The sequence below is a fragment of the Pipra filicauda genome, unplaced genomic scaffold (genome assembly GCF_003945595.2).
Source record: "Pipra filicauda isolate LSUMZ 115617 unplaced genomic scaffold, ASM394559v2 scaffold508_size1329835_pilon, whole genome shotgun sequence".
NCBI lineage: Eukaryota > Metazoa > Chordata > Aves > Passeriformes > Pipridae > Pipra > Pipra filicauda.
The window spans coordinates 815,609-842,660 of record NW_024104652.1 but is presented as its reverse complement, the minus strand read 5'-3'; the positions used below and the strand labels follow the sequence as shown (position 1 = coordinate 842,660).

General features: G+C 44.5%; 1 protein-coding gene across 2 annotated transcripts in view; it reads left to right on the top strand.

The window, feature by feature from the left end:
- The window catches only part of MAP4K5 (mitogen-activated protein kinase kinase kinase kinase 5), a 57,597-nt gene that overhangs the window by 11,301 nt on the left and 19,244 nt on the right, over positions 1-27,052 (top strand). For both annotated transcript variants that reach the window (XM_027744475.2, XM_027744477.2), the window contains exons 3-14: positions 9,414-9,471; positions 19,755-19,845; positions 20,940-21,004; positions 21,686-21,741; positions 22,415-22,462; positions 22,551-22,593; positions 23,510-23,582; positions 24,458-24,589; positions 25,228-25,290; positions 25,793-25,874; positions 26,426-26,542; positions 26,735-26,813. In XM_027744475.2, coding sequence (XP_027600276.1) covers positions 9,414-9,471; positions 19,755-19,845; positions 20,940-21,004; positions 21,686-21,741; positions 22,415-22,462; positions 22,551-22,593; positions 23,510-23,582; positions 24,458-24,589; positions 25,228-25,290; positions 25,793-25,874; positions 26,426-26,542; positions 26,735-26,813 — 907 coding nt within the window. The remainder of the gene's footprint in view (positions 1-9,413; positions 9,472-19,754; positions 19,846-20,939; positions 21,005-21,685; positions 21,742-22,414; positions 22,463-22,550; positions 22,594-23,509; positions 23,583-24,457; positions 24,590-25,227; positions 25,291-25,792; positions 25,875-26,425; positions 26,543-26,734; positions 26,814-27,052) is intronic.

Sequence of the window (27,052 nt, the reverse complement as noted above, 5' to 3'; positions counted from 1 at the left end):
TTTGAAAGGCTGTTGCAATCTCAGAATTCCAGTTTTTTCCTCTTTAAAATGCCTGTGGTGGTTCCTCAGTTTTGCCTTTCTGAGGAGACACATTTATTGTGTGTTATCTAACGGGTACAAAGTAGTTAAAATTTTCCTTTTCTTTGGTAAAGATGTAAATGATGGTCTTAAATTCTTTAGCTTTTAATTAAAATAACCCAAAACAAATCCACTGCCTTTTCCTTCAGAAACTTGTTTTCTCCCTGCCTGGAAAGCCAGATTATTTTATTTTGTCAGTGAAAAGAAGAGACACAGATATTTTCTTTCAAATATTTTGGTTGTCACATCTCTTAGTTCTTTCATCTCTAAGGAATAAATAAATTACCCTGCAGCTGATAAAATACATAATCTTTTAATGTTACTTGAATGTGTTCTCCATAATACTGGTTTTTTTTTTCCCTGTGTCATGGTCTATGCATTTCATACAATAAAATTGTTTTATACTTACTCTCCCTATCTTCTGGTGAATAAACCCTTTTAAAATCCATCTTGGTTTGTAGCTTAATGTATTCGAAGGTATATTTTCTTTTTTTTTCTTTTTCCCCTGTTTTATACTCTGGCCAGTAAAGCTGTTGGGCATCTGCTCAAGTTTAAGTATATCAACCACTTCATGGACCTTCTTTGATTTTCATGATCCTATGTTCAAAAATGTCTATTATACTCCAGGAAAGTGAGCTATTTCTAGGAGCTTTTCAAACCCATCAAATGCACGTGGTTGTAACTTGAAAAGGTTCTTTTCTCGTTCAGTTTTTGCTGCAGCTGGGTCAAAATCGGGGCTTTTGTAGATTTTTTTTTTCCCCCCTCATGTGGTATTTGTTTGTATCTTTTGTGCTGCATTAGTTGCTAAATAGTACTTCTGTGGTCAGGGTCTGTTTCTAGCTTTAGCTTTTCAGTTCTAAAAGAATGATGCCAAATATTTTTCAAAGGATGATCTGCCAAGACAATTTCATAGGAGAAAACCAACCTCTGCCTGGAAGCACAGAGCTGACTTCTTTTGTTCTTTTTCCCCCCCCCAAGTAAATGTTAAGATATGCATTTATCTTTGCTTTATTATCATTATCCTCACTGCCATAGGTCTTTGCCTTAATAATTATTGGTAGGAATGAGAATTAAGTGTTTTAGTGGCTGCTGAGACCTGCAAAGCCACTTTGCTTGTACAAATCCTTCTTGCTTGGTTTTCTGGAGAATAAAAGGAGTTGGCCCAACGTCATTAATGAGCTGTTAATCCCTTATTGCTTGAGTTAATTGGCCTTGAGTAAGACAGTGTTTGAAGTCTGTGAGTGAAAGGTGGGTTCCCCTCCTCCCAGTTTTCCCTGCAAGAGATAAACTATCTAAATTTCACCAACGGCCAGTAAAAGTAAATACCATTTAAACCTTATTTGCATTATAGCTGTGGTCAGGGGTGCCAGTCATGGATCTGGGACTCGGGTTTTAATGTGGAATACCTTTAAATCCTGGTGCTTCTGTGTGCTCTGGGTTCTGTTCCTTCAGCGAGGGGAAAATGGAAGTGCTGGATATGTGGAAATAGGGAGCGACAGCTGGGAATTCTGCCTCCTGCTTTGTCCTGGTGTGTGTTCTGGAGGTCAGGAGTGGCATTGTCCATGTGGAAAGCACCCACAAAGTCAGTATTTGTCCTCGTGCAGTATTCAGCTGGGAGGTCCAGAGCGATGGCTCTCATGTGATGCCACTGCAGGATAAACTGGAAAATAAAATTAGCAGGTGAATTTATCTATTTCAAATTTATTTTTGGTTTCTCCCCAAAAGTAGTGGTGTGCTGATGTTTGTAACAGATGATTCTGTTTTAGTATCTTGAATCTATAAAGTCTCTGTTGGGGAAGTGGTTTCTGAAAGCCTCTGTGCCCTCCACTATAAAGGAGCCTGGTACTGCTTTCCATCTCCAAAAATCCAGCTGGGAGATTGTGGGGTGAACAATTGCCTCTGGATCATTCTGCTTCCTAAAAGAGCAGCAGCCCTGAAAATCAGAAATGGTATTTAGATATCTTTTTCCAGCAGCGAAGAGTAACCAGACATCGGATTCGTAGGTGAGCTGTCCTGGCACACCTTGGGAGAGGAGTGGGAGGGAGAGATGGAGCACCTCTCCCATGAGGAAAGGCTGAGGGGATTGGGATTGTTCAGCCTGGAAAAGAGAAGCTTCAGTATGACCTGGTTGTGGCCTTCCAGTACCTGAAGGGAGGGAGCTACAAGAAAGATGGAGAGAGACTATTTCCAAGGGCCTGGAGGGACAGGACAAGGGGGAATGGCTTCCCATTGCCAGAGGGCAGGGTTAGATGGGATAGTGGGAAGGAATTCTTGGCTGTGATGGTGGTGAGGCCCTGGCACAGGTTGCCCAGAGAAGCTGTGGCTGCCCCTGAATCCCTGGAAGTGTCCAAGGCCAGGTTGGATGAGGCTTGGAGCAACCTGGGCTAGTGGAAGGTGTCCCTGCCCCTGGCAGGAGTGGAACAAGATGAACTTTGAGGTCCCTTCCCACCCAAACCATTCTGGGATTCTGTGACAGGTCTGGTACAAACCTCACCCTATCCAGTAAGATTTGCATTAACATTTGCCAGAGTTGTCCCTTTTTTTTTTTTTTAAGCTTTCCTCTTTTGTTCCATCTTCTACATTTTAATCCATCCATAGGCCACCACAGGTAAAGGAGAAGGATATGTTCAGCATCTGTTACAGAGATGCTCCCAGCACTGAGCAGGGAGGACTTTATCCAGTCCTGTAGGTTTTCTTGGGATGGGGCTGTGGGGAATTTTGGCTTGGTTTTGCTTGTTTTATCTCATATAAAAGAGGAGGTGAACCCCCAAACCTAGAACTGCACCTGTATGGGTTTGGCCCCACGCAGGAGGTAGGATCCATGGATTCTTTGCCATTCCCATGAATCTTCTGAGGGTCCTTTTGGGATTTGCTGCCTGGTAGCGGGAGAGGAACCAGCACAGTCCCTACTCAGTCCAAAACTGGAAAGCAGTAGTGGGAAGTACTGTTTTTGGCTGGAGCACAGGCAGAGGAGCTCTGCAGTCACACTGGGGCTTGTACAGGTGATTGCCCTACTTGACATCAAGGTTTGGGTCTGCTCTGAGCAAGGTTTGGCTCTGACCTCTCTGCTTGGGTTAACCTTTACTTGCAAATTTTCATGGAATTTTTTTCTCACACTTTTCAGAGACTTTAGTTTTTCTTACAAAAATACTTTCCTAATGTACAGGACCTCAAGAGGCTGCAATGTCCTCATGTGAAGGATGGCAATTTTAGGCTCACACAATGCAGATTAACTCTTGTTGCTGTTAGTTTGGGTTTTCTGGGTAGTTTTCTGGCTGCATACTGACATTTTAAAACTCAGCTGGTAAAGAGATGGTGTTTGAGAGGAACAAGAATCTCCTTTCCAGCCATGAAGACTGCGTTGCTGATGTTTGTTTTAGCTGCCTGATAGTTTTCCAGCTCTATTTACAAATAAGTTTTAAAACTGACAGGCTGATTTATGCAAATTATAGTTGTGTAATGAATTGTGATAAACTCTAGGAACACTTATTTGAATTTCTGCATTAGGACACAAGTCAAATTCTTTTAAGGTCCAGTGGGTCACTGTCCACTGAGAGCGAATTCTTCCCTCACACATCACTTGCCACTTGCTTGAGGGATAAATGTTAAACTGCTTGGATCAGAAACCTAATCCAGTCTGGCAGCTCCAGTCAGATTTCTTAATACTGCCTCTTGGGCAATGACTTTTATGGATTTTATGGATGTTTGTCTGTGTGTTCACAAAAAAAAACCCCAAGCAAATGATGAAACCCCCCAGATTTGTCGTGTTGGAGTTACCGAGGCCCCCTGAGGACCTGCTGTCCTTCCTGGCAGGTCTGTGTCAAGGCTGGAGGGGACCTCAGGACCCCAGAGTTTGGTCTTGAGGGTTTCTCCTTGTGTGCTGAGGAATCTGGGCCCTCATCTTGAGAAATCATAGACTAGTTTGGGTTGGAAGGGACCTTAAAGATCATCTCGTTCCAACCCCAAATAAGTGTGTACTTCACAGAAATGCCTCATCTCTCTTTGAGCACAAGATCAAAAACTGAGGTGGGGTTACACACAAGAATGTGTCGTGTTCATGGGAGTGTTTGTATCGTGGAAAGGGATTCTACACCTCAAAGTGAAACCCCAACCCTCCCGTAGGAAAGCTCCTGGCTGAGTCCTGCTGAATGGTCTCGTGGTAGTGCCAAGCTGTGCCAGTTGCTCCATGAAGGTTTACTCCACAGATGGGCTGGTTTTGGTGGCATCTTCAAGTTCCCATCTGCTGTTGCAAGGCCTCTGTGTCCCTGTCTTCCTGTACATATTTTCAGTAGCCTTGGTTTGTTCAGGTATCTTGTGTCAGGTGTCTTTTTTTTTTATTCCCCTAGTGCCTGTAATATTTTGGATTCTCATTTTTAATCACAAAGGAAATACCTCCTGCATGTAAGAAAGGACTCTGTTTTCATGGAGTTAGGGCAGCCCAGGTGAAAAACATCTCTCTGGGTCGCTTTAGTTGGCTGAGAGTGACAGAAAGTGATAAATGTGAATTTAGAGACGTAGGCAGATGAATTCAAGGGTCTGCTTGACAGTGCTGTGAGATATGAAACGAAAAACACAGCAAAATGGGACTTCCCAAACCACAAAGAGCAGGTTAAGAGTTGCAAAGTGTAAGAGGTCAGAAACTAGAAAGCAGATGAGAAGCTCCTGTTTCAGTGGCAGGGCAGGAGGTCAGGTACCTTTTGAAGGGATATTCAGTGACTGAGGAGGAACAGGCAGCGCTGGAGACAGCAGAACGTCGTGGTCACTGGTGAGTGAAGCTTGGCAAGGGATGAATAAGCTGGGGAGGGGTGGGAGGGCTGCCACAGGAGCTGCAATTATCATTCGATTAAATGGAGACACGGTCGAACAAACAGCTCTTCTGGCGAGTTGGGTTGTTGATCCAGGGCTGGAGATGAGACAACAACGCTGGGGAGAGGAGGGGATTTCACCATGGAAATCGAAATTACTGGTGGTTTGGAGGCTGTGAGAGGGGTATTGCTGCCTGAATCTTTCTTTTCTCTTCCTCAGCGTTTAGTGCCTGGAAAAGGACACTGAGCACTTGCATTCAGATGTCCAAGGTTCTCTAATTTTGGGCCATCTCACGTGGCTCCGTCCTGTGGACCCCCCCCAGGGTGGAATTGTTTGGCTTGCACTCATGAGAACAAATGAAACACAAGTGCAGAGTGCACAACTGGTTCTGAAACCAGTTTTCTGTGTTATTTCTGGTCGTTGGCTGCAGAAAGTGTCCTACCCAGGACGTGTTTTCTCACGTGTGTTGTCGGTGGGAAACATCACACACAGGGATTGCCACGGGTGTCACCTCGGGTTCCACTGTCCCACAGCAGCTTTTTGGGAGGAAAACCCCAATGTTTTTTGTGTGTGTAACATTATAAAACTCTCCCATCTCCCCCAAATAGTCCTGCTAATAGTGCTTGTCACATCAGTGAGGTGTGAGATGTGCTCGGTCACTACAGCAACGTGATGGGATATTCTAAAGAAAAAAGAAAAGATGAGTAGTTGTGTTTTGTTTTATTTTGAACACAGACTCCATGTGATGTTCTGCAGTGTTAGTATTCAGCTGCTAAAATATTCTGGAAGTGCTGTGCTCAGTGGGATGCTGTCACTCATCCTCAGCAGGCTGTGGGACAGCTGAAGGAAGAGGTGACCAAAAGGCTGCTTTCTCAGGAAATGTCCTCTGTGAATGACATTGAGCAAAAGAAATTTTGGCTGTGGTTCACCTTGTTCTGGTCCCTTCCTTGTGGAGGTCACATTTTCTGTTGGAGCTTTGGAATCCTTCTGCCAAAATCCCGTAGTTTTAATTTTCATTCTGAGTAACGGGGAGCAGGATTTTCAGTTTTGAGTCTCGTGAAATAAAATTAAGATCAACAGTGATAAATAGCAAAAGCTCTGCCTTCCTCTTGGGGGAAGGTCTTAAAGAAATATCCTGGGGATTTGGGCTCTACTCTGGTACACAGGAACTAGACCATATTGCTGATGGAGGTGTGGATTTGGTCTTTTAGCCTTTAATGTCAAGATGAGCTTTTAGGAGACTTCCTTACATATTGAAGGAATCAAGGCTGGAAGAATTCAAGACAATAAGAAATCTATCAGGTTTTATCTTCCATTAGACTGAAATATTAGAAATATGCAGAAGAGATCATCAAGGTTCATTATCTGTATGTCATCTTTATGTGATAAATGCATATAAATGATAATTTTCCATTCAATAATAGCTCGTGAGATACTGAACAGGCCTGGATTACTTGGGGTGCAGTAACAGCTCCTCTGCTTGGTTTCAGATAATTTTAAATTGAGACTTGAAATACTGAGGAAATGTCAGGGTGTGGGGAAGAGGCAGATATTTTGCTGTTGGGCTTGAAAAATGTAAATAAGAGGAGTAGAAGAACTGTAATTTCTTAGCCTTATTTCGATTCCGCCTCTGCAGTGAAGAAGTAAGAAATATTGATATGTTGAAATATTTCAGTCAGAAATATTGATAGATCATTAACTAACTCTTCACAGGGGTTTATATTTTTGTCAAACACGATTTGTAGTCAAACTGCAGGTTTGATTCAGAAAGCCAGCAGTGCTGATGTGGTGCTTTCCTGTCTGTGACTTCCTTGATAACCACACAATTCTTTCTGAAAAAAAAAGCAACCAGAATGCTGCAAACTCGTCACCCCTGGGAAACGAGTCGAGGATTATTCAACTCACACATCTCAGAATGGTTTGAGGACTCCTGAGCTGACACTTTTCATATCTGGGTGTGTCCCGTGGAGAACCAGTTTTCAGCCCTTGCCTTCTTGCATTTTTAATGATGTGCAAGAGAACAGCAATTCATTATTGATGGGTTTGCAGCTGACAGGTGGGAAAGGGGAAGGGATGGAGCTGTGTGTGCCTGTGTGAGGCTGGTGCAATCCAAGATCAGGGAACAAAAGCCACTGGGCACGTTTGCAGGCAGGTGACTGTTTTGGGAAGCGTTTTGGGTGATTTGCTGCATGCTCACCACTGTCTAGGCTGAAGATCTTATACCATTCCATGCCTGTGGGCATCCAAACAAGGATTTTGAGGATCAGGGAATACTCAGCATTTTTACCTTCAGTGCTGGCACAACAGGAGTTAATGATCACGTGTGGATTTGGTGTCATCCACTTAGAACAGCTGGAAAATAAACTGTAGGACCAGAAAACTGGTCTTAGGGCGAGTGGCTCAGGGAACTTGGTTTGTTTAGTTCATAAATACCAACCCAGGAGGGAGCTTTCTGTTCCAGCAGGCAGAGTTTGATGGTTCAAACAGGAAATAGTCCACGTCCAAGCTATGGGTTCTGTGCAAAAGCTTAGTGGTAATATTGGACAAAATTTGGTGGAACTCTGTAGCTGTTGTGTGTGAGAGCTGAGAGCCAGGAATAGCAGTGATCTCCAGCCTGGACCTCCAAATCCCAGCCAAGAGGCCTTTGGCAGACTCCATCCATTCCTTCAGGCTTCAGCATGACAGTGGCAGTTACTGCTTGTATGGAAAAGGAGTATTTGTAAGGAATATGATCTTTTTTGTACTTCAGAAGTGAAGCTGATTTTCTGGAAACTGTGCAGTCTTTATGTGAGCAGCTTAGCTCCTCGTGGGTAACGCTGGATAGTGAAGAATCCCTGGCTTCCCCAAGGCAGGGTGTGTGTCCCTGATGGGAACATCCATGTTTCCCAACAGTATCATCAGATGTAACAGGAGCAGAGAGGTCTGAATCCTTTATCCATGCTGGGATGCATTCTCCTTCTGGATGCTGAAGGACACCAAGGATTTCGCTGTGGTAGGAAGGTACTTTAAGAAGTGGTGAATGTTTCCTTTGTGGTTTGCAGATGGCAATCTGCTTCAGTGATTTGGCCTTCAGATGTTTGGTTCCACTGTACAGTTGTTCAGGTTCTCTCTGACCTCAAGCTGAGTCATATTTGTGTCCTTGGCCTGCGTTTGACACCCACCTCACGTCCCAGCACTGCAGGCCTTTGAAAGGCCAGTGATTGTTGGGGTGGTTGGTTTGGTTTGGTTTGGTTTTGCTGTGGTTTTTTCCTGGCTGGAAAGCCTTTCCCTATTTGGAAGCTTGATAAGTTTTGATAAAACTGAGGGGTTCACCCTTCAGGTTCTTGCTTTACCTGTTGTTAAGACTCATCCATCCACAGGAGAAGAGTGTTTGTTCTGTACTGACTCCCTTCACAGGGTCAGATTTGCTTTGCATCCTCCTCTTAAGTAACTGCCCAAATTGATTTCACCCAGTTTTCCCTCCGTTTTCTATAATCCACTTCTGAAGCAGACTCTCCATGTTTGTTAGGGTAAGAATGAAACAATTGGGTTTGGACTCCTGTAACTTTTGGGTGATCAGCAGAAGGAGAATGAATGCCACAGTGCCTGATTGAATCACGCTGTGTGTCCAAAATTTAAGAGTTTAGCTCTGGTGATGGTGCCTGAGTGATTTAGGTCGTGTTGTTATGGTTAAAAGTGTTAATGAAATCCCCTTCTAAAACTTTCTGTGTCTGACTTTTCTGTGGCATCCTCCTCCAGTGCTGAATTCTCAGTGTGAATTTTTGAGCATATCCAGAGAGGACAGTTCTGTAAAGGCTTATCTGGATCTCCCTACCCCTTCTCCTTCTTCCCGAGGATCGTGGGAAGCGAGGGCTGCTCGAAGGAGTTGGTTTTCAGAATTAAGTTGTTGACAAGGAGCTGTGACTTGTTCAAGCTGCTTCTGCAGTGCCTCCCCCTGCCCCTGCACCTCTCAGTTCCACTTTCAGTGCACCCTGAGGTTTTAGCACCATGAGATGGGTGGCTGAGCTCCGTGTGCTCCGTGCTCTGACAGCCCGTGGCGCATCACGGCAGAAACTTCCCTTAAAAGTGGTGTTTGAGAGGCATGAACTCTCATTTTCAGGTTCAGGTTGGACATCAGGAGAAATTGCTTCACAGAAAAAGTGATTAAACACTGTTAGGGGCTGCCCAGGGAGGTGGTGGAGTCCCCATCCCTGGAGGTGTCCAAGGAACAACCGGACGTGACACTCAGTGCTCCGGGCTGGAATCACAGCTTGGACTCAATGACCTTGGAGGTCTTTTCCAACCTAAATTCTGTGATTTGCTGGTGGTTGCCTTAAAGTCTCCAACAGAACTGCCAGGAACATTTCACAACTCCAGCTAGGCTGATGCTGTGCTGATTCCCAACCCAGATAATGCTCACCCAGGTCACTCTCAGCTTTGCATCGTGTTTGTAACACACATCCTAGTTTATCTTTGCACAGTTTGCAAGACTCTGTGAAGTGCCTTTGCAGGATAATTTAATTAAATATGTCTTAACTCTCTTGTTTCAGGCTAGAAATCTTCATACAGGAGAACTGGCTGCTGTAAAAATAATCAAGTTAGAGCCTGGTAAGTTTTACATTCTTTCCTGTATTTTTGAATAGCATTTTCATTTTTTCCAGGTGTTTATTTTCACACACTGTGAAGTTCTAGACAAAAGAAGTGTTTGGGTATTTTTTTGTGTCGTTTCAGTGGTTAGATGGCAGGAAGCACTACAGGATGTACCATTGCTTTTGGCTGTGTCCTGCTCACTATTTATTTCCTTGTTTGCTCTTACCTCCCTTATCATTTGTTGCATGTAAAGATGTTGCAGTTACCACACGTTTTCAGTACAAAGAGAAGATCAAGGGCAGATGGTAAATTGTGAGCTTTGAGACAGTGGGGAGGTGGGAGGCTGGGGGAATTGAGAGGGGGAAGGGATCAGGCTGTGATGTTAGTTCCCACCAAAGGTGCACTGGTTAAAACAGAGCCCTGTGCTTTTTCATGTGTCATCTTTTCTCTGACCTGTGCTGAGGGAGAAGGGTGGCTCCTTGTGCTCCCATTTCCCCCTGGGTTTTCTGCCACTCCACATAAAAGCAGGAGATGCAGGAGAAGCTCACTTGCTGCAGGAGATCTGCTGAGCTGAAGCCTCATCTGAGTCCTGCACAGAGAGTTGCAATCAGAAAGTGTCCTGAGTGCAAATGAGACAACCCCAGAATGGTTTGGGTTGGAAAGGATGTTAAAGCCCATCCAGTCCCACCCCCTGCCATGGGCAGGGACACCTTCCAACCCCATCCAACCTGGCCTTGGACACTTCCAGGGATCCAGGGACAGCCACAGCTCCTCTGGGCAACCTGTGCCAGGGCCTCACCACCCTCCCAACCAGGAATTCCTTCCCAACATCCCATCTAACTCTGCCCTGTGTCAGTGGGAAGCCATTCCCCCTTGTCCTGTCCCTCCATCCCTTGTCCCCAGTCCCTCTCCAGCTCTCCTGGAGCCCCTTTAGGCTCTGGAAGGGGCTCTCAAGTCTCCCTGGAGCCTTCTCTTCTCCAGGTGAACACCCCCAGCTCTCCCAGCCTCTCACATAGTTGAGATGAAGTTGGGTCTCCCTCCTCAGGGGGGTCTTGCTTTCCCTTCTGACCTGCATCTTTTTAACAGCCAAAAGTTCCTGAAATCTGACATCTTTTTCAGCTGGAAAAATTTGAAAAATTCCACTGAATAAATGAAGAGAAAGGCTCAGCTTGATCCTTTAGCTCTTATTTTCCTTACCAGTGCAGGTAAAGAAGCAAAGAGCAGCCAGGGCAGGTGGTGCCACTGCTTCTGTTCCCACTCTCATCCTCTAGACCAACAAGGTCCTCAGGCACAGCCATAACCCCCACCAGCACGATCCCCACAAGCCATTTTGACTCCTTCAGTGGTCCTTTCCATGTTTGAAAGGACATGAGGATGTCCTTTTGATGTCCTGAGGTGATGCCTCTTTGGAGCAGAACGCTCTGTGGCCCTGGGATGATTTGATGCCATGTGCAGTGCGGGTTTTCCTCTTGTTTGGGAATTGCTTTTAGGATCTGAAAGGCAGTGCACAGCGCTGCAGGATGGTTCTCTGGGCCCTGTGTGCTTCATCCCATCCCCATCCCAGTGCCTTCCTTGGACCAGGATGTGTATTTAGGGGGAAGCAGGTGAGGGGACTGAGCTGGCAGCGGGTTTGGAGGCAGTGAGTGGGTGGCAGGCTCCGAGCAACGAGGAAATGTGGTTTTCTCTGCAACGTCTATAAATCTCCTCATTGTGTTAAGCTGTGTTTACATAGGTGCAAAAAGCAACTGCACGAATTTGTGTGAGAGAAAAGGACATGAAAGACTTAAATACAAAGATCCCAGCTATGACTAAGAGGTTTTTCTGAGCTGTAAATCTCTGGAGATGGGTAGGGTGTTTGAGGGTATCCCTGTGTGGTCTGGTTTTAAATCCTCTGCTGGAGATGGGATGCAGGGCTGAAGGGACTCTACAATGCAGGGTTAATTTTTATTTCTGGTTGGTTCTGTGCAGAAAAAGAGATGGTTTTGAAGGCTGGAGGTAGAAGAAACATGGGGAGACTAAGGGGAGAAGCGAAACCCACTGATTTTGGGTGGCTGTGGCTGCTCACCTTCCCTTGGCAAACCAGGGCTGGGTTTATTAAGTGGACTGCATTGATGAGGCTAGTTAGGCACTGGAAACGCAGTGGGAACCACAGCAGGGATCCCTCAGCCCCTGTGGGAAATGCTGTGGCCAGAGCTGGGGGCAGTGGGGCCGAGGGGGGAGCGAACCACTGTCCCCAGCAGGTCTGTGATGGGGCAGAGCGGTGCCTTGGTGACAGAAAAAGGACAATATTAACCCATTGCTAAGGCAGGGAGAGGCTTCCTCCAGTGTTAATGTCTCTGCACCTGCTCCCAGTGAAGTGTATCCGCTTTTGTTGTGAATTTGAAGAACTGTTTTGAAAACTGAACTGAAGCAGAGGCCAAATCCTCTGTGGTTCAAGCTGAGGGAAGAGCAGGATTTGTTGGAGGCTGAGCAGCCCCTGCCTCTGCTTTGTGCTGCTCAAGCACTGAAGAGAGAAATTCAAGACTCTGGCCCAAAGACACCCCTGTGAGAACCCCATTTTAATTAGCACTGATGACCATGGCTTGTGTTTAATTATGTTGGTCTGACTCACCACAGGGAAGCGATTTCTTCTGGTTTGTTTTGGGGTTTTTTTTTAATACATCTTCTTTTAAACACTGCCAACCTGATCTCCATCCATAGCATGTACACCCACAGCCCCTTGGCAGAGTCTTGTTGGGTGTTTGGTTTGTTTTGAAGGAGGGCTCACAGCATTTGTTTACTTATTTACTCCTTTTTAGTTGTCTGGGACGTCTACATGTTGACAATATTCTGGATTTTTAAAGAAATAAATAGTCAGCTGCTCCACACTTCAGTGTTCTGACTAATTTTTAAGGGATTTGAATAGTTTTGTAGGATTGTACTTGCAGAGCACCATCAATCCCTGGAGCAGGCTGGTGTCAGAAGCTGCTGGAGGTGGCTGTGGTGGTTTCCTGGGCATGGCAGCCCCTTGGAACACTGGCACAAGCTCCTGTCAGACCACAGGGCACAGCTAGAAGAAGATTGGTAATAAATTTCCTGATTTAGTCACCAGGGAAATAGGCTTGTGAGTACAGCATCTTCTGGGGTGGAGGAGGAGGTGGCTCGTGGATGGGAATTAATTAGCAGATGGAAAAGTTAGAGCTCCAAACTCAGCACTTGATTAAGTGCACATAGACAGGGGAATTGGGAGCAGAAGACAAAAGCCTCTGAAGCAGAGAGTGCCCCAGAGGAGGTGAGGAATGTGTTGAATGAAAGCTGAAGGAACTGCACACAATAAATGACAGGATTTGGGGAGACTCAGAAAATTGCTGACATGGCAGGGGGGTTGTTCCTCTTCCTCCCTCATCTACTGCAGGCAATGAGTAGACAAAGAGACTCCAACTTACCAAGACCCCAGCATAAATCTGTATTTTATTTCATCAGCTATTACCTTTGCCTCTTCTCCAGACAAAGGAAATAAACTCAGCTTAAAGTTTGCTGTCATTAATTCATTTGAATTCGAGGCAGTGCTCGAGATCTGCTCCCACAGTACTTAAGCTGTGCTGCTAGAGTCAAAATAGACACTGTTTTTCCCTTTTTTATTTTGGCATAGACTTGGAGAGCATTAGACAAAAGTATTATGGCACGCTAATGACATTTCCCAGCATTCCCTGAGCACAAATGCTTCAAATAATTTGGGAGCCAATTCTATTTCAGAAACTAATCCAACTGTACTCAGCAGCAGAGAAGCCAAAACTGTCTGAAACACTAAAGCCACTTCCATCTATGGGTTTAGCAGATGAATCCAGAGGGGGGTCAATACAAAGAGGTAACTATTTGCCAGTGGAGTTTTCTGCCACAGAACTTTCTCCCTGGGAAAATTTAATAAATAAAATGGTTTAAAATATACTAATGTCTGTTTTAAATTCTGCTGTGGTGATAAATGGTGCCCTCAGAGACCTTTGACAGAGGGCTGGTGGAAATCTCGCTCTGAACTTTCTGCAAGGTCGCGGAAAAATCTCATTGCTGGTTTTTATTCGGTCCAGTGTTTGCATTTTCCGTGTGAGATCCCAGAAAGCAGCCAATTAATTGCCTGTTTCAGGCTGGATCTTAAGCTGGAGGTGGAACTGTACAAATAGTTCCAAAGGTGTGTGCTGTGCTCAGCAATTCAGAGGCAGGTCTGGTTCATTATGTGTGTGTTGTATCCCGTGGTTTAGATCAGGAAAATCACATTTCACACAGGAACATGGCCATGGGGCTGGTTCAGGCTGGGATGGGGGTCTGGCCCCAGTCCAGGGTGTTTTGGGGACTGAAAAGGGGACTGAAGCAATGCAGCCTCGTTCTCCATATAATAAATTCCCTAAAGATGACATGAGCTGTGGAGAAGAACAAGCCTGAGGCTGATTTAAACTAATCCTGCTGGGCTTGAACCGTTGTTGGCAGCACCTGGAGCTGAAGAAATATGAAAATAAGTTCTCAGTACCACACACACCTTCTCTGCCTTGGGCTGTGTGACCTGGTTGAGCTTGGGATCGTGTCTTGGGATGAATTCCTGAGGTTCCAAGTGTGCCAGAGCCATTAAAGCCTGGACATGGCCTGGTTGTGTTGTGCCATGTCCTGTGGAGCCTTTGGAGCAGACACAGAGCAAAGCAGAGGCAGCCTGGTCTTTGGATCCAGAGTGCCCAGCATTTTCATGCCATTTAACTTGTTGAAATATGGGCTAATTTTACTTTTCATCCTTATAGTGAATTTATAATCCAGTATTGTTAAGAAATGGGTGGATCCAGGGGGGGTGGGTTCACACTTCCAGTTTCAAGTTTTCACTTAAAGGTTCACTTAAAACTTAAGTTTTCACTTAAAACACAGAGTTTATTGGATGGAGAAGGTCAACAGAAGGAGTTGTGGTGGGATAAGGAGGTGCACTGAGTAGGAAAGAAGCTGGAAGTTCACACATTTTAATTGGAAGGCAATGCCGAGTGTGACACTGCCGTGGGCAGGGACACCTTCCAGTATCCCAGGTTTCTCCAAGCCCTGTCCAGCCTGACCTTGAACAGTTCCAGTAGGATGGGGCAGCCACAGGTTCTCTGGGCAATATAGATTGGGCAGAAGAGGAAATCCACAGGGAAATTGTTCCGGTGCTGGATACTCATTCCAAACTCTCGTGTGTCACTTGCTGTGGAGCTTGTGCCGCTGTGGCAGCGTCACCATGGGGAATATTTTATATCAGTGGAGAGATAATGAGGACCATCAGTGGTTAGGAGTTGGCAGCTACTTGCCTAGCAGGAAAATTTGCTGGTGGAAACATCATTGTTTCCAAATAGCTGTTTCCTGCTTGGAATCGAGTTTCTGAGTTTCAAGTTTGGGGAATTGAAATTCTTTCTGTGGGACTGCAGTTTTCCATGAGTCCTGTGAAAAGCAGTGTGGATAAAGCAGCTCGGATCCTGCATTTTGGGAAAGGCATCCTTTTCATCAGCAGAGCCTGAACCCTCTCGAGGTTCAGGGGGGGGGGTTTGGAGGGAGTGATTGGGAACTGGTGAGCATGGGGACGTGTGGAAGTCAGCACAGAGGAGCTGGTGGCCTGAGGGTGTTGCCTGGCTGGGGAGTGTGTGGAGTGGGAGGAATAGTTGTCATTCCCATGGGTTTTCCTCCCCCTTGTTTGGGAACTCAGGTTGTTGAAGTAAGAACTGTTGGAGGAATGGTCCCAGCAGAGGCTGTGGTGCTGTGACCCTGCTCTGTGTCCTTCAGTGTCCTGCACAGCAGTGTCCACCTGGTCCTGTTGTTAAAAGTTATGCCACTTTTAAATAACAACTGTTAATTATAGTGTTAAAAATCCCAAGTGCCAAGAATTAAAAATTCCAAGTGCCAACTCAAGAATGACATGTGCTCTCCATCTAGGAAATCTTGGCAGGATATCTACATTCCAATTCCACATAGAATCATAGAGTCCCAGGATGGTTTGGGTTGGAAGGGAGCTTAAAGCCCAGCTCATTCCACCCCCTGCCATGGGCAGGGACACCTTCCACTAGCCCAGGTTGCTCCAAGCCCTGTCCAACCTGGCCTTGGACACTTCCAGGGATCCAGGGGCAGCCACAGCTGCTCTGGGCAACCTGTGCCAGGGCCTCACCATCCTCCCAGCCAAGAATTTCTTCCTAATCTCCAATCTAAGTCTACTCTCCTTCATCTTCTCCTTCATCATATCTAACCTAAACCTCCTCTCTGGCAGTGGGAAGCCATTCCCCCTTGTTCTGTCCCACCAGGCCCTTGTCCAACGTCCCTTTCCAGCTCTCCTGGAGCCCCTTTAGGCCCTGCAAGGGGCTCTCAGCTCTCCCTGGAGCCTTCTCTTCTCCAGGTGAACCCCCCCAGCTCTCCCAGCCTGTCCCACAGGTGAGACGTCGTGTCTGCAAGTGGAACAGTTCCCTGCTGTTGACGTGCCATCAGTTTTCTCCCTGATCTCCCGTTTAAATACGGATTCATCCTGAATTTCCCAGGCCTTACCTTGCTTAGCTTGTGGGAAGGGCTCTGCTCACCCCCCACAGTGGGCTCCAGCAGGGTCCTCCCTGCCAGCTGTGCTGGAGAACAAGCGGCTGGTTGTGCCGAGCGGAGCGGCCGCGATCCGAGGAGAATATTCCATTGTGTGGCCGAGTTGTGTCCTTGTGTCTCTGCAGAGGTAAAATTGCATAATAGCAGAGGCTGCAGTGAGTCACTGCTGCTCGTGGGCCTCGAGCAGCTCCCTGCTCCACGTTCCTGCCCAGCGTGCCGCACATCCCATAGTGGCAAACACGTGAGCAGCAAAACCGGCGTTTTCCCAGTTCCGTGTTGTTTAGCATCAAGCCATTGATGACTAAACCAGATGAAAAGCTCTTTGTGTGGATGTTTTGTCACCTTTGGTCTAATTCTTTTTATCTCGCTGTCTCCCTCTCAATGAAGGATTTTCTACCAATTCTGTCTGGGTTTTTTCCCTGCTATCCAAGGATATTTTGTTTTTGCCCTATTCCAGCGTCTCTTGCCAAGATTAATACTCCAGCTGCCTGGAAACTCTGAATTCCTTTGTTTTGTATTCATTCTTGTCCTCTTTGAGTGACTATACATCTTCTCTCCTATCTCAGTGTCTGATCTTTCACAATCATTTCCTACATATTTTAGCCAAACTTTTCTCACAGATAGTTCTCTTCTTTCCATCTCTTTGCCACTTCTCTGTCAGCCCCCTGTCTGTATTCAGCCCTTTCCTCTTCCAAATCCTCCCTTTTTCTGTAAGTTAACCCTCATTTCTTGCATGAATTCTTCATTTATTAATTGCAAATCAAGGGATCATCTTTTCTGTCTCCCTCCACTACAGGCAGGATCATTCCAAGTCAATCCTGGTCGGTTCTTGTTCAGTGTTTTCTTCATTTTTTTTTTCACCTGTGAGAATTTTCACAGCTTCCCATCCCTTCACATTCAGTGCTGCAATATTATTCCAGTAGGAAGAGCTTTTCATCTGTACAGAGAATGTAGGTTAAGGCAATTTAAGCCCTCTGCTAAGTGTCCTGTTATAAAACTGGACACGGATTATCCCTTCTCCCCCTTTCCCTGCTGCCTTTTGTGTGCCTGAAGGTTGTTATCTTTTCACTCTCAGCCTTTTTCTTGCCCAAATCCCTGTATTTCCTTCAATTTTTCCTCATTAGTCATGGTTTCTAGAACTGGCTTGGCTGTTGCTCCACACTCAGAAGCCCGACCCATGTGCTATCCATGGGCAATTCCAGCTGCTGCCTGCAAGGTTTTGCTGTCAAGGGGATGCTTTTTTGTTTTCACGTGTGCCAGGATTCTGATGTTTCCAAAGGATTCTGTGATTTGAAGAGGCCATGGGGATTTGGCATTGGATCCTCTGAACCCATGGACAGTTAGTTGAAGAGAGACAGAACCTTTTTTCCGTGTGGGATGAGAGGATTTGCCTTCAAAACTGCTTCGATTTGACTTTTCTTGAAAATACTTGTGTGGTTTGAAAATGCCCCAGTTGTTACCTGTGAGAAATTCCAACAGCTTCCCTTAGGAAGTTTGTTGGAGAAATGGGAGGAATGAATCCATCAGATTTAAACTCAAAGGGGTCTATAGAAAGGAGGGAGAGGGACTTTTTTTACAGGCAGATAGTGACAGGACAAGAGGGAATTGGATATTGGGAAGGAATTCTTCCCTGGGAGGGTGGTGAGGCCCTGGCACAGGTTGCCCAGGGAAGCTGTGGCTGCCCCTGGATCCCTGGAAGTGTCCAAGGCCAGGTTGGATGGGGCTTAGAGCAACCTGGGCTAGTGGAAGGTGTCCCTGCCCGTGGTAGGGGGTTGGAACTGGATGAGTTTTAAGGTCCTTTCCAACCCAAACCATTCCATGATTCCCTAAACTCAAAAACCTCTTGTTCATAGTGATAATTTATAAGCAGGACTTGTGAATTCAGGAAAAGTTGTAGCTGCAAGGTAACCCCTAAACCAAGCACAGTGTGAAACCTGTGCTAAATTTATAGAAGTTCTGTTGCCTTTTCTCTTTTTCATTATTTAAAAAAATACTACTGATGTTTATAAAAAACCTCTTGACATTTGAAACTCTTCTGCTAATGTTTTCCTGCCCCAGTGAAGTGTTTCTCCACATAATTCAACTTCAAGAAGCCCTTGAGGATTTACTGAAATGGGTCAGGGATGGATTCATGGAAGTGTGTTCCCTTCTACCTTCATATTTCATGGTTGTTTTCTTAAATAAAAGTCTGGCAATCACTGAGACATAAAGGTTTTGATCATTTCTGTTATTGGCACTTCTTTTACCAGCAGCACCATTGCTCAGGGAAGCTGCTTCAAAGCACAGCAAGTATAAACATCTATTTTAAAAGAGGTTATTAAAAAATATTAGCTATGCTGTTACTTAAATAAACACAAGAAGAATTCAGTTTACAGCAGTGCTTGAGTCCTCTTGGACTTGTCAAAACCATCTAAATTAAAGGGAACAGGACAAAGCAGTTCATGTTTTCTGGGTTGGACATCCCTGACTTTAATAGTGTGAGAGAATTTTCCTTGGGAAACTTTAAACAGAAGTAAAATACCTAAAGCAATTTCCTCCTTCATGGCAGCTCCCACATCGTCCGGAGCAGAATTTTATCTAAAACATAAAATCTTTAGTTAAATTCTAGTCTTTTGTGTCTTGCAAGCTGTTACAGTTTTCAGGGAATGGTTTGGGTTGGAAGGGACCTTAAAGCTCAGCCAGTCTCACCCCCTGCCATGGGCAGGGACACCTTCCACCAGCCCAGGTTGCTCCAAGCCCCATCCGACCTGGCCTGGGACACTTCCAGGGATCCAGGGGCAGCCACAGCTCCTCTGGGCAACCTGTGCCAGGGCCTCCCCACCCTCCCAGCCAAGAATTCCTTCCCAATATCCCACCTAAATCTCCCCTCCTTCAGCTTAAAGCCATTCCCCTTTGTCCAAAGGAAGAATAAAGGTAATAACATACAAAATATGGAGGCAGAGCTGCGGGTTTTGAGCTGTACATTCTGTGGAGAACATCCCCTCCTATCCATTTAATATCTATATAAACATATTGTTATAACTATAAATTGCACCTAAAACATTATTACTTCCTTTTCAGTAGATTTTTTTTTCCCCCCCAGAGGATATTTAGGATGTACCAGCGTGCTGGTGTAGGTGTCCTCATCCCAAACCACGCTCACAGCCAGGCACAGTCCGTGCTGGGGAGACTGTGCTCCTGCTCTGAGTCAGCTGAGTGGGTGTCCAGGCCATCTGCTCCATCCCAGTGGTTTGGGAATTAAACACTTTTTAATAACAAGCCTGTGGAATGTGAGCTCTCCTGGTTCCAGGCAGGAGGCTCTGGAATTAGGTTCCAGCAATCCTTCCTCTTGTTGCTGGGACCCTTGTGCTGTGAACACCGTGGCCTGGTAGAGGTGGATCAGCTCCAGCTGGGACTCTCTGGTGGCTCCACAGGGGCTGCTCCAAGGTTCCTCATGTGCTCCCATCCCTGCATGGGATCCCTTTCCTTCTTTCCCAGCGCTCTCCGTGTCTGAACTGATGGATCGTGTTCAGGCCACCAGGCCAGCCCTTCTCTGTTGATCTTCAGGAAATATTTGTGCCTCATAAAAGGGTGGAATAAAGGATTGAGGCTGAGAGGGTGGTGGATGAAAGGCTGACGTGCTCAGAAGGGCTTAGCCACGATCCAGCCCAGTCCCTGTTTTTCCTGGGTTGCGTGCATCCCTCCAGACCTCTCCGAACGTTCAGCCCCGTGTGATGTAACCCTGGCTGCTTCCTGTTTTTCAGGGGATGACTTTTCACTGATACAGCAAGAAATATATATGGTCAAGGAATGCAAACATTGCAACATAGTCGCCTATTTCGGGAGCTATCTCAGGTAAATCCTGCTTTTTATTCCAACTTTTCTCCTGGTTCTCCCCTAAGCAACTCTGAGTGTGGTTTTAATCCTTGCCCCCTCTCTCAGTGTTCTTCCATAGATTGAATTCCCTTTGGGCTTTTTTTAAAGTTGGCTTTAAAAACCAAAAGTGACTAACAGTTTGTTTTCTCTGCTGGCCAAAAGGCTGGAATATTTTTATCACTTAGGAAACAGCGAGAAACTTTTCCCTTGGAGCCTCTTGCAACGTCCAACCCTACCCATACATTTATCAGTTCTAACATAAAACCATGCAATATATTTCTCTAGAGCAGAATTGCTTCTGGATATTTTATTTAACTACAGTTTTCTGGGCTATGAAAGCACAGCCAGGGATTTTTAAGAGCAAAACACTCAATTTGAGGTGCTGGTAATAACATTTTTCATAGTTCTGGTGTAACAGAGGCAGAACCAAGGTGGTGCCAACTGGCTGCATCCTCAAGCTTGCACGTTGTTATACAGAAAACCAGGGAATATTTTCCATTTCTGTGGAATTCTACCATTTATCAGTTGGCTCTGTGGGAATATAAATCAGCACTTTGCCCACTTTTTGGTCTTTTTTTCTGCAGCCTTTAGATTTCTTGGAGGGCTGCATTTGAATAATCTGTACCTCCCAAATGGACTCAATAAATGGAATAAAATGGCTGAATTTCTAAACCCTCCTTTTAGAGAGCATGAATTCTTTTAGATATGATTCTGCTGGTAGCAGGTAAACCTCGGGTGTTTCTGCTCCGTGTTATTGTAGAGTTAAAGCACCACCTTTTAGACCTGATAATATTTAAAGACTTCTCGGGGGTTCTGGCATAAAATTTTCATTTTGGTAGGTGAGAATTTATATTGATAACATGGTAATTTATATTAATAACATGGTAATTTATATTAATAAAGTGAGAAGTTATACTAATAGCAGTGTAACTGCTGATCAGGCCTCAGAATGTGTATTTTTAACAGAGAGTGATCAAGACCAATAGAAAATAATTTAAATAATGGTGATTATCTCTGTTCTGTATCCGAATCAATCAGCTTTTGATGCCTGTGTTTTCATTTTCCTTTGACAGCCGTGAGAAGCTGTGGATATGCATGGAATACTGCGGTGGGGGATCCCTCCAGGATATTTACCACGGTACTTTGGCATTTATTTCAGCATTTTTAACTTCTGGAAGTTCTTTGCTTTCTGCAAAGAAGGAAATTAAATAATAAACTAACAGGGAATGGCCAGGCACTGCACTGGGGGTTTTTTGGGGGCATGAATAGTGATTTTTAGCTACCATTCGAGAGATTTTGAGAGCACTTTTCAGATGTGGTGACTCATTTTGGGCTAACACCTGTAATTTGGGAGCAGAACTGGATATTCAACCACATTGGTACAAGTTTAAAACAATTCCAAGCCCCACAGATAGTCCCTAAAACACAACATTGCCATTTCTAATATTAAAATATTAGCAGAAGTCACTTTGATTTTTACTCTCCTCAGAATGCAGGATATTCCAGTCCTACGAAGTCTCTTGTAAAATGATAATTAGATTTCTGTGAAAACAAGTTTTCTTCTCACTGTGGGCATTGTCTTCTGTTATGGTGCTGTTTGTTTGTTTGGTTTATTTTTTTTTACAGAAAGCCTTTCTGTAAAACAGGCAAACAAACCCCTCTTTTCAGCTCAGTGTAGAATCCAGATCCTGTAAAATCAGGCTTTAACTTCTGCATGGACAGTGGCACTTTTTGGCTGCTTCACGATGCTATTTGTGTGCTGTATATTAAATATAAATACATGTGCTGCAAACTTACCCACTTCTGTCTTTATTTTCAGTGACAGGACCTCTGTCAGAGTTACAAATTGCATATGTGTGCAGAGAAACTTTACAGGTACTGTGCTTGTGCAGGTTTATGATGAGGTGTTTATTCCATGAAAGTAGAGAAAGAAGATTATTTCAGTTCCCAGGACTGTTGGGAATCAAGCAGAGACCAATTAACCAGGGGTAACCTGTTACTTCTCATGCTGTAAATAAAAATTAGCAAGAAACTCTTATTAAAGTAGTGCAAATATTTGCTTAAATTTTGAACTTCCTGCTTGCCCTGTGGTAGTAAATTTAATGATGTGTGGAGGGAAAATACTACAAGCAGATAAATAAAATTGTCTTTTGTGACTGCTGATAACTGCAGGAAGACAAGGTGAGGAGGTGCAGGCAGGTTGTTTCTTCGAGGAACCTTCAGGACTTCAAAACTAGAATCTTAGTAAAGGTTTATTTAAAAAACCCAAACCTGTATCTGTGTAAAATGTTACACCTTGACTGGTTTAAGTGAGACTTCACATGTTGGTTGGAGATGAGGAACAGAATCCAGGGTGCCCCTTATCTGCAAATCTCAAATGTCTCCACTTCCAAATAAAATATATTTTTATATATATTATATATATATATAAATAAATATATATTATAATATATATATATTATATAATATGTATTAATATTTATTGAAAGAGACTGGTTTTGTGTGTTAAAAAATGCCAAAATAACCTGTTGTGTCTCTTTATTTCCAGGGTCTTGCTTATTTGCATATGAAGGGCAAAATGCACAGAGACATAAAGGTAACTTGGGACTTTGAGACACAGCTTTCTAATGCAGGACAAATATTCCCCCAAAAAGATCTGTAACTTTCTATTTATTGTGTTCTAGGGTGCAAATATTCTCCTGACAGACCACGGGGATGTCAAATTAGGTGAGTTGCTGGAATTTTTTAGTATGGATTTCAAAGCCCTGTGGATGTGGCACTTGGGGATGTGGGTCAGTGGTGGCCTTGGCAGTGCTGGGGGGAGGGTCTTTTCCAACCTAAATGATTCCATGATTATTTGGGGCAATAAATGATGATAAGAAGTGATGACAGGAAGTGTGTATCCATGAAAACTGCCACGGGGTGCTCATCATCCCGCTGTGTCCCGTGTTGGAACTGGGGTGGTTGTGCACTAGTTCAACACCTTTACACCCCTGTGGTGAGCCAGGAATGCTGTGCTGGGAAAAGGCAGCTTTTTAAAGGTGGAAAAAAGTAGGAATAAAACCTTGGCACTGATAGGAGATTTCGCTGCATGAGTTAAACTTGGGTTACACGCCGGTACCTCCCTTTGGCCTGCTGAGCTGGTTAGATATTCCCACAGTTATCCTGTGGATTTCATACCACAAAACAATCAAAATAAAAAGGATTTAAATGATCTCTGGCTCTGCAAGACCTCCTGATGTTCTGCAGCTCTGAAGGCAAGGTATTATTGGCCCCTAGACAGAGTGTCCAGGGCTGAGAACAGATTGCCCATCACAGTTCCTCCATAAAAACACACAAAAGGTACCTTTGCCAAAGCATGATGCCATTTTCCCTCTTAAATTGAATAACCACAAATTTTGGATGATATTATGAGATGGAAAAATGGTCTAGGAGAGGAACAGGGTCACGAGTGAGCTGTATGTAGAAAGAAAACTGATTTGAAATCATGTCAGTGAAGACATTAATGATCTCATTATTAATCTTTAACTGTTTACCTTAATGAATTTTTAATTTGGATGAGAAACACGATTGTTCTTTCACATACAGTAGAACTGGGGTCTTAAACTGAGATTTCTAAGTCTCTGATGGTTTTGTTTTCCAGCTGACTTTGGGGTAGCAGCAAAAATAACAGCCACCATTGCGAAGAGGAAATCCTTTATTGGCACCCCTTACTGGTAACACACCACTTTGATTGTTGTGATGCAAAGCTGACTTTGTATTTATGCCAAAAATTATAAAATACCCACACATCTACCCAGCAATTGCATAAATTCCCTTTCTTCCAAGTAAAATGCCCAGAGGGCAAAAATCTGGGAAGCACTGATTGGAGCTGATCTGTTGCTACCTGATGGTTGAGGCAGGATTGCTGTTTTTCCCAAGTTTATTAATGCAGAATATTCTCCCTTTTTTCTAATGGTTATTTAGTTTCTCACTTATTTTATTCTCTTTCTTATTTACACTTCCAATGAGTAAAATAATCAGTGTCTTCCTGATTTCTGTGCAGACAGAAAAACAGATTTTTGAACTATCTCTTAATCATCCCTACTGATTAATGCCTGCACAAGGCAGCATTTAATATGCAAACAGATCATTGTAAATCTGGGGCTGGGTTATAAATGCAGATTTAACTGGGTTTTGCCATCACTGGGATGGAGTGGAGGAGCCTGGGGGCGTGTTCTTGTTCTGCAAACAGCTTCATCCAGACAATGGCTTTGAATTGTTCTGCTGTGGTTGGAGAAGGGAGGACCGTGGCCAGGAAGATTATCTGGTCATTAAAGCTTTTCACCAGGAATGATGGGCCTGGTTCTATTCCTGGTGTTGCCTGGCAGCCCATGACCTCAGGCAAGACATCCCTGTGCTTCCCAAAACCTCTCTGTGCTTCCCAGGACATCGGGCTCTTCCCTCACTTACTCTTGGGAACGGGGGGTTGTGCTCAGAGGGCCTGGTGCTTCCCGTGGACATCGGGCTCTCCCCTGACCTCCTCTTGGGAGTGGGGGGTTGTGCTCAGAGGGCCTGGAGCTCGCAGTGATGGTGCCCTTGGTTTTTTCAGGATGGCCCCCGAGGTGGCAGCGGTGGAGAAGAACGGGGGGTACAACCAGCTGTGCGACATCTGGGCCGTGGGGATCACGGCCATCGAGCTGGCAGAGCTCCAGCCACCCATGTTCGACCTCCACCCCATGAGGTTTGAGACCTGTGGGGGGGCTTCTTTGTCTCCAGGACCCTCTTCAATCCCAGCAGGAACTGTTGGGATTCAGTTTAACCTTCCCTGTAGCTCAAGGGCTGGAAACTCACGCTGGGATTCCTTCATCAAACGTCTCCCTCCTGACTGATCCCTGCCTGGATCAGTCTGGAGCTAAAAATCTTACATTTAGAATTGAAAATATAACAAATAATTATAATTTCAATTATAATTGAAATGAAATTATTTTCAAAATTTTAGTGTCACCTGGGCTAGTGGAAGGTGTCCCTGCCCATGGCAGGGGGTCGGAATGAAATGGGCTTTAAGGTCCCTTCCAGCCCAAAACATTTTGGGATTCCATGATCAAGAATCTGATTAAGAACAGGCACAGATTTACTAGTGATAGCAAACCACTGGAGAAGCTGTAGCCTGAAGTTTAGCAGGATTATGGCACTAAAAAGATTTTATTTAAAGATAAGAAAATCAACAGCTTCACTGTATCTGTCTTTTAACACAGTGTAGACTATAATTCATTTTCACCAGTATGTTTCTCACCATAAAATATTGAAATGCTTAGATGCTAGGATGAAATTAATTATTTTCTTTACCATATAATAACCTCGTTCTTTTTTTACCTCCAGGGCTCTGTTTCTAATGTCAAAAAGTAATTTTCAGCCGCCAAAGCTAAAGGAAAAAGCAAAATGGTAAGTGGAACTCTTTCCTTTGTTCAGTATTTTGTTGGAACAAGATGATCTCTAAGGTCCCTCCCAACCCAAACCATTCTGTGACTCTATGATTTTGTAGATAATGGGAAAAAACTATTTGTCATTAGTGAAGGAGGGACCCTTCTTTGGGGCTCTTTGTATGTTCTAGGAAGGAAAATCATTTTTATCCTTTCTCCTTAATTCCTGTCAGGGCATTTGCCTGATAGGAATGGTTTCATCCTTTCATGGTTTCTTTAGCCTGTGATAAATTCCTGATGCTATGCTTGGCTTATTTTCCGTGCCAAAATGTTTTCCATGCAAGCTCCATGAATCAAATGGGTTTTTTCCTAATTTGTTAATTTGGAAATGTAATTATTCAAACCTGAGATGAAGTACCTGGACAACTTTCTAATTTATCACGCCCTTTTGTGATCTGTTTAGTAAGTGTCTTAAAATCAATAATATTGAAAAATTAAACATAACTCCTCATTTTTCTTTTCAGGTCAGCAACATTCCATAATTTTGTCAAAATAGCACTTACAAAAAATCCAAAGAAGAGGCCAACAGCAGACAGACTCCTCTCTGTAAGTGACATTTAGTGGCAGCAGGAGGAGATCTCTTGCTTCAGTGAGCAACAGATCAATAGGAAACCCAACTGGAACCGTTTTCTTTAATTTTAAAACATGGGTGGGGGAATCTAAAAGAGGGAGGTGTTGGTTATCTGTAAGGGAGTGGCAGGATTTTGTTCAGTAGAGGGTTTTTGGAAGGAACAAGTACAGAAATGTGCTTCAAGTGGGTGTCTCAGCCTTGTGCCTGTGTGGACGTTGGCCCTTCCTGTCACCCAAAAATTTAGTTGTTCATAGATCTCTGCTTTCCTAAACTGAAGGAAAAAATGAAGTTAAAGTGTAATTATTTCTTCTTCTCAGAGCTTAATTTCCAGTTTACAAGTGGCCCAGAGTGTGGTGTTTATGGAGGGGTCAGAAAGTCCAGCCATTAAGGAGTTATTAAAATAATAGTTGAGCCTCCAGAAAGCAGAAAAAAAATCAGTAACATTCTACATTTGATGTCTGCCAATGAAAGTTACCTGTTAATTGCATATCCCAACCTTCTTTTCTGTTCTTTTCTGTGGTTCCAGCATAGCTTTGTGGGGCAGCCTGGTCTGTCAAGGTCTTTGGCAGTTGAGCTGCTGGACAAAGTCAACAACCCCGACAACCACACACACTACAGCGAAGTCGACGATGATGATTTTGAGGTGAGAACATCCTCTGTTTGAGGTAAAACTCCCCTTGAAATGCCCTGCTTTGCTTTGGGGAAGGTGAGATTGCAGCTTGAACAGCGTGTGGCTGCAGCAGCTGCTCCTCCTCCTCCTCCTCCTCCTCGTGTGTTTGGTTGTTGTTGGAGATCCCAAAGCGTTTCCAGCTCTTCTCCCCTCTCCCATTCCCAGCCTCACTCCGTCATCCGCCACACCATCCGCTCCACCAACAGGAACATCAGGGCAGAGAGAACAGCATCAGAGATAAACTGTGAGTTCCTGGGGGGCTCTGCCCCTTTTTTTGGGGGGGGGAAGTCTGGTTTTGGGGGGGGGATCCTTCTGGAGGACGTCGGCGGCGTCCTTTTGTTCTGCGCTCTGCAAAACCTCTTCCCATTTGGAAAGCAAACCCAGGAGAAACAACTTCCTGCCTGGGAATCTCCAGTCATAGCTTTTCAACCCCCAAATTAATATTAATGCACTTAAGTTGAAATTTTGAGGGTAGAACTGGGT